The sequence below is a fragment of the Bremia lactucae genome (genome assembly GCF_004359215.1).
Source record: "Bremia lactucae strain SF5 chromosome Unknown BlacSF5_NotPlaced_117_SHOA01000063.1_7807bp, whole genome shotgun sequence".
In the NCBI taxonomy this organism is placed as follows: Eukaryota; Oomycota; class Peronosporomycetes; order Peronosporales; family Peronosporaceae; genus Bremia; species Bremia lactucae.
Genome location: NW_027152130.1, coordinates 1 through 7807, shown reverse-complemented (window position 1 = coordinate 7807; position 7807 = coordinate 1). Strand labels below are relative to the sequence as shown.

Genomic DNA, 7807 nt, shown 5'->3' with positions numbered 1-7807 from the left:
GACAACCGATGCAATTTATACTTTGCACCAGTTGGAGTTCTTTTCTCAAATTTAACGCGATTCGCGTTAAGTTTTTGAAGCCAGGCTTCGCGCCCAATGTCTTTGACATTGCGAATGAACGCGCTCCAAGCTTGCATTAGCGAGACTTTATCTCGCTTATTATAGCCAGTAAACAATCGATCCTTAAGAAAAGCATCGAGATAGAAATCTTCGTCAGCGCGAAAGTTCTTCGCGCTGGGATCAAGGCCATGTAGCTTTGTCGCAATAAATAAATATATTTGTTATGAGGAGTAGTTTCTCCAGACAATCTATTGATAAGCCGTTCTGGCAAAATCCACGGCTTCTTTTCAGGGGCGAGATGAGAAATTTTATCGTCTTCACTTTCCTGAGTGGTACTCACTGAAGAAGGGGTACCACAAGAAGGAGAAACTTGCCTTGATATAACAGTACAACTGAAACAACGCCGCCGCTATGGCTACAGATATTAATACTATGACCACAGACAAAACTTCTACGGCCACTGACAATTGATCTAACCAATCACAGCTCACGAAACCTTTCGATTATACAAAAGGGCGCTAGAGCACTTTATGGTCGGCGTGAAATATGCCTTGAATTTACTTTCCCGCATCAATGTCACTGAGAGCGACATTTGACGTGCGAAATCCACAACACAAATGCCGTACAGACGAGAAGAATTCTACTTCTAAAGCAATTATCATGAAGCGTGTCGAAGGCTGTTGACAGTCAAACGAAGCACTATGTACACCTTACAAGGTGCGCATCAAGGGGAGTTTTACTCTAACGTATAGCCTCGAGGGACAGGAAGGACCCTTGGGAAAAGATAGGAGTTTCTACGAGACCCTTCGGCCATCATGGACAGATCGGTAAGACCATACAATTTTGACTGATAACCAACACTACAATGTATTCACTTTTTCGTTTCCTATCTACACAAGACCTTGTACCTACAGCTTAAGAGCCCAAGCTCTTTAAACTTGTAAGCGTAACAGACGTACACTACAATGAATAAGCCGCTTTGACTAAAAGAAAGCTATGGAAACGCAACCGTCACCGCCCGAGACCAAGAGCGACGAAAGAGTAACTGTTCTCGCGCTGGTTCGTAAAATGAGCGCGAGGCTGGACGGCCTGGAGCAATAGATCTCAGCCAGTCCGATCTTGAGCTCAAACGATACTCACGCACTGGCCCCATTGATTTTGGATCCGCCAGATCGCAGCCTAGCGCGAGCGGTATTCGTGACGTAGCTCAGCAAGGTGGATTGCTGGGAGCTTCCCGTTCGACGCTTCAAGATCTTCACCAATGCCAGCGCGTACAAACTGAGGCAAACCAGTTTGCTCAAGGCAGTTTATATGCGCAGGCAGCTAGACACCAAGGTCACCACCAGCCGACCCAGCCGGAGCAAGTAATAGTTGTTGAAAGATATCACCGTGGTGTCGCACAGTTTGGTACGGCTTGGGTTGCAGTCCCAGATTGCAAGACTTCAAGACGGATGATACAGCAATCTACGGGCAAGGAACTATTGGCTAGATTGGGAATTGGTTTCCGCGAGTGGTCAAACTCATTTTTGGAAGCTCTTGAGATGGCAGAATTTGCGTCTGAATTCCAATGGGCTGGACGTGTTAAAGTAAACAAGCTGGGCGACTTTTTGGAAAAGTAATCGACTGCAGTAGACAACTTCCGACAAAAGGTAGCAAAGTGGTGGTCAATTTATCGGCAGCTTGCATTTGTATTTGACGAAATATACAATATTTTCGAGTGACCGTGACGCATAAACAAGCGTCAGCTTTATTTCTAGAGCCGAAACACCCTTCGCGAATCTGGCCCCAGCACTTATTGTACTTGGTACATCTTACTCGGGTTAGCGAGTCAAGCGAACGTCGAATTGTCGATAACATTGTGAAGCATGCTGCTTCGAAAAACAAGCATTTAATAATGATTCGTTTCGGTTTCAATCGTATCGACTACGTCGAACACGCTGGAGAATATGTCGCGTGGGCTCAATATAGTGATGACGATGAAAAAAATGGACTGACGAATTTGTCGCACTGTTGTTGCAACATACATTAAGCAGGGAAAGTGTCACAACTCCGGCGCAACAGAACATTTCAAAGCAAACTGTCTAGTGAAGTAACGAACGGAAAATTACGGAATGCCAAGGACAGGAAGAAACACTTTGCTCTGGCTGCGGTACTTTCGATGCTATTGCGGTCACATGCGCTAACGTCACCACATCAAACCGTTGCAAGTGGGTTGACCCTGAGCCCGGCGCTCAAAAATGTTAACGGCGTACGGGCAATCTTATCGAAGTGGAAACTCGTACTCCCAAGAGTATTCCGACGGGGAATACCCAAGCCACTATATCAGATACTTGTATTGACTGTTACGACGACGTCTCTTCAGAAGTCTCTCGACGTGAAACTGGAATTTTCCCTGCTAGTCGAGCAAAGCAGGGACAAAGTATTTGGACTTTGACAGTATGGAACTCTGTCTCGTCCTTGATTTGGATTCGAGGTATGATCTCATCCTTGGTATGGCCTTGTTAGAACGCCATGAGCCATGGATCGATTGGAGGTCTGTGACCTTAGGCACCATGCGCAATGTTCCTAGCAAAGTTTGGAGAGTCATGAACCCCCACCTTTGCTAGGCAACAAAAGCGCTTTTGGCGCGGATCATTGAATAAGTCTGTCAGTGTTTTGAAATTGGCATGTCTGAGTTAACAAATTCTAATGTTAAAAACATTAATTCTGAGCCCAACTCAGCAGAAATAAGTGGAATAGCACGTACTCCGTCGAGTAACACTCGTTGCAATAACGATTCACTGAATGCTGAAAGCATTGCTGGCGTAAGGCCGAATCATCAAGGGTGCAATATCCCTGAGATATATGGAGTGGCAGGTCTAAGTCCACCGAGTGTCATCGGCCGAGGTGGCACCATACTGAGTGTCAATAGTGACACTATTGGCGATTTGCCAGGGCATGTTGGGTCAAACCCTTCTAATGCACGTGAAGCTACACGTAAACGTTCGCTGGATAAGGAAGTTGATTTACCTAACTCTTTGTCGGATGTCAAATTAGACACCATGTCTTGTATAAAACCAATACAGGCTGGAAAACCCGGGGATGTGAATGTCCCGGCCTCTAAGAGGCGTACTGTCTCCACTCCATGACAGGATGGACACGAAGCGTGTATACTCACAAAGTGATACGAGTGAGCAATTACATACGCTTGTAAAAATGGTGTAACCGGTTACATTGAGGGGGAAGTTAGCCTTGCGGCAATCCCTTCGTTACATGCTATTTTAGAGCAAGACGAAATGTCTTTTGATGAGTGCGGCCAAGCCTTAAAGGCTGGCGACTTATCTGGAATGGTGGTCATTCGACCTATGGTTGAGTTAAACCCATCGTCACTTCTAGACGAAGCTGTCCTGAATGACACAAAAGCTGCACTTAGTGCGAGAGATGGGTCATCGATCCTTTAAGATCCGACGGAACCCTCTTATAGCTTGATTAAGGAATTCCAAGATGTGGTATGTAATAATCCACCATCTGTTTTACCTCCGGATCGAGGTGTTCGTCATGAAATTGACTTGGTTCCGGGAACCAAATACTGTGACACAAGACAATGGCCTTTACCAAGGGAGCAGTGTGACGTCATTGACGATTTCTTCCGTGCTAAGGACGAGGCTGGAATGGTACGAGAGAGCAAGTCTCCTCGTTCGACACCAACATTTTGTGTCAAAAAGCCAAATGGTAAATGGTGCATGTACGTGCTTATAATAAGCTTAATACTGTCACTATACCAGCACAAACCCCCATTCCTTGAAATGACGTTCTTCAGAACAATATGGTGGGATGTACAATGTACAGTGCATTGGACTTAGTCGATGGTTACTACCAATTGCTCAAGCGAGCTGCCGATATCCCGCTTACAGCGGTTAGCACCCCAAGCGGCATGTTTTGGGAGTGGCTGGTTATGCCACAAGGGCTTTCCAACGCCCCGGCAAAATTCAATCATCTATTGACGCAAACGTTTCGCCCTCATCGAAGTTATGCACATACTTATTTCGATGACATTTTTGTCCATAGTCGTGCGGAGCAGGGTCGGTCGGATATGGATTATCAGTTCGACCTTTGCGAGCAGTGCTCGAGTGTATGCGCACAAACAAATTGAATGCCAATGCATCTAATAGCAATTTTGGCGCAGACAAAATTCCTTTTTCAGGATGCTTCATTGGAAAGCGAGGCCTTAGAGCGGATCCCCCCAAGGAAAAACTATATAAGATTGGCCGGTTCCTAAAAACCAAAAAGATTTGCGTAAGTGGTTGGGTCTCGCCAATTATTTACACAAATTTAGCGAAATTACGCTGATATGGCTAGGCCATTATCATATCTACTTAAAAAGGATACAAAATGGTGCTGGACTAGCACCGAAAATAATGCTTTTCAAGCAGTTAAGGATAGTCTTATTCATGCCCCGATTCTGGCACTGCCAAACCCAAATTGGCCTTGCAGTGTCGTCTGTGACGCATCAGATTTTGCCATTGGCAGTGCTCTGTTACAAATAAATGTTGATGGGCGAGAACTTGTTATTGCGTTCAAGTCTAGGCAGCTTAAAGCTGCGGAAAAGAACTGCCCAGCTCATGACAAATAGTTACTTTCTATGAAGTATGCTCTCATCAAATTCAGAGTTCATCTGCTCGGCTCTAAGCCGTTTGTGATAAATACAGATCACGCGTCATTACGCACGGCAACTAAGTTGCCCCATCTCTCACAGCGAATGACCCGATAGCTATCTTTTTTTGCGGAATACAACTTCGAGGTGAAGTATGAGCCTGGCAAGCAGAATGCTTTGGCCGATGCGTTATCACGCAGGCCGAACTATGAGCTTTCTTATTTAACTACTATCTTGTCGCCTATTCCTGAATTAATCCGTTCGATTTACGCCAAGGATGAACAGTGTGTAGCTCTGCTACGAGCTTAAAAGAACTCTGATTCAGGTATTAAATTGCCGGCACGTTTGCGTGCAAGGTTACATCGATTTTCTATTGATAACGACCTATTGCTATATTGCACAGACATTGCGGACCCTCCGCGTGTCGTTGTTCCTCATGATGAGGATTTGAAGTACCGAATCCTCTATGTGGCACACGATACTGTTCTTGGGGGTCATCTCTGGGTAGAGCAAAGACCTACGGCTTTATAAGCCAGAGTTATTGGTGGCTCAAACTTTATAAATGGGCAGCACATATGTTCGCACATGCGAAACTTGCCAACGGGCTCAGCCCTCGGCGAAGCTGCGCCCCTGGCGAGCCTTCCCGTTCCCATAGGTTGCTAGGAGTTCATAAGTATGGATTTTGTTTTCGGCTTACCGAAAGATTCAGCCGGTAACTCCGGCATAGTGGTCTTTGTTGACCGATTGAGCAAAGTGGCTCACTTAGCAGCCGTGCCGGGTTCCATTGATGAAGAAGGTACAGCTAAGCCATTTATCGATCGCGTGTTTCGACAACATGGTTTGCCAGTGGCGATTGTCTCTGATTGGGACCCCCGTTTCACTGGTAAGTTCTGGAAATCAATTTTTTGAGTGCTTCGCACCACATTGGATATGTCCACTGCGGACCATCCGCAGACCGATGTTCTAACTGAACGTGTTCAATCGCGTCATTGAAGACGTTTTACGCAGCTTGTGTGCTCAGACGCCAGAGCGCTCGAGCTCAATGCTCCCAGTGGTGAAGTTTGCGTTAAATAACGCTGTACATGCCTTAACAGGCTATACTCCGTTCTATGTAACGGTCTTGCCCACTCACGCGCTTCATTTACAATACCACTGCGTGGTTCAGGGCTTGGTGGGGAGAATTGGCCGAAGGCTTGCTGATATCAGCCCTGTTACCGTTTGAAAACAAGTAAGCGAGTTTCTCGCGACGCGATATAGTGTCTTAAGACATGTAAGGGATACGATGGCTGATACCCAAGACAAACAAAAAGATGAAACAGATGCCAAAGGCAGAAGCTGTATTACTTCTTATAAGGTCGGAACCGAGTTTTACTAAACGCAAAAAAATCTATTTACCAACTTGGTTTTGGCGGTCTTCAAGACCAAATTGCGCCCGCTCTTTATTGGACCATTTACGGTCGTGGCCAAGAAGGGCCTAGCTTATACGCTAAATCTTCCTGGCAAGCTGCGTACACACCCAGTGTTCTACGTTGGCTTGCTTAGGCCATATCGGGACCCTTCCCACGTGGACTTGAAGGTGCTTGCGCCGAGACCTGCGGTCGTACCGCAGATTGCTGCATCCTTACCAGGATGTCCAGCTGGCCCTCTAAACGAGGCTGCTGACGCTCAACCGTCGAAAGACGGTCCCGAATCGCCTTAAAAGAGCTCTTAACTCGAGCAAGGACCTCACGAAGAACTTGCGCCTCGTGCCGTAGAGCCTTAAAGGCTTCCGCCGAAATTTCGGCCCCCCCCGCGCTGGTTGATGCGCGGGGGAATCTTCAGTTTCATGTGAAGAAACGTTTGAAGCGACGTCGTCGTAAGGGTCAATACCAGTATCTGGTGAAGTTGCTAGGGTACCCCTCTTCTAAAAATTCTTGGGAGTTCGAGGTATCTCTTCGGCAAGATTGCCCGTACGCCGTTACCGTTTTTGAGCGCCAAGCTCAGGGTCAACTCGCGTCAAACGACGCTTTCCACCACTTAACGTGAGATTAGGTGGATCTATAGCCTCAGTGCGGCCAGAAGCACTGAAATATCGGCTAGGCCTTTCTTCGTTTTGTGGCATAAATGCCAAACGTAACTGGCCTTTGGCCTTAAATTTAGCGAAATCGAAGCGAAGCTTCCGTTCCAAACGAACATCACCTCTATCCGCAGACTCTCTGATATTCCAAATATTAAGAAGTCGGCGGGCCCGGTGAGCCCAATTTTCAAACGAGACTTCGTTTTCACTCCTTGTTTCGTTTGGAAACAAAATGATCGGAATTTCCCTCATGGAGGTCACCGAAACCCTACGGGCTTGATCAAGTAAACGCGTCAGATACTGGCTTCGCGTCATTACCTTTGGCGTAAGGTATTGTTTATGAAGAGCGTCGCGGGCAGCGATCTCCCCCGGCGTCCTCGCCGGGTCACCGGAGATCCAGGAGCCCAAGCTGTGACCCGCTATATTTTTGAGACGCTCGTCCGCACTAAGCGGTGTGAATCTATATTCACTATGAGCTTTAGCTTTCACTATCTTTGCAGCCAGACGACGAGCTCTTTCCTCTATGAGGATCATCCGCTCTTGCTCATCATCGAGCAGATTCGTAATGATATTGGACTCAGGGTCCCGTGTCCTGCTCAATGCAGTTAATACATCAGCGGTCACCACGTTCTGGGAACGGATTCGGGGCCCGCCGACGTTCATCCAGAGGAGAAAGCGTGAGAGAACGACGCTCTTTACTCTCCTCCTCTGATGGAGAGTGACTTTCAAAGTACACCATTCACTCATCGTCGAGGAAGCTGCTAAGAGTCTGTGACTCACGCTTGATTGTCATGAGACAAAGGAATGAAATAAACAACTGAGCAGGTAGCTGTTTAGGTCTCAACCTCAAAGAGGAAATGAAGCGAATGTTCTCACTCGGTGTCAACAGTCTGATGGGGCGGGGTGTAATGGGGCACACATCGGTTGGAGAACCGTTGTTGTGGTACATTTACTTTATGGGTAAAATACCCTTTTATCTAATTTAAAATAAATACTTAAATCCCATTTATTATGGGTAACAAATGTGGTCGCCGCCAGATATAAATCTGGCGGCCAAA

The 7807-nt window shown here is 46.7% G+C and overlaps 1 protein-coding gene across 1 annotated transcript; it reads left to right on the top strand.

The window, feature by feature from the left end:
• Positions 1-1056: 1056 nt before the first annotated feature.
• CCR75_009791 (uncharacterized protein) lies at positions 1057-1679 on the top strand (the record flags this gene model as incomplete). Its single annotated transcript, XM_067967829.1, is given in 2 exon segments — positions 1057-1119; positions 1134-1679. The coding sequence occupies 2 exon segments, from the start codon at positions 1057-1059 to the stop codon at positions 1677-1679; spliced, it is 609 nt and encodes a 202-aa protein (XP_067817644.1).
• Between the last annotated feature and the right edge of the window lie 6128 nt (positions 1680-7807).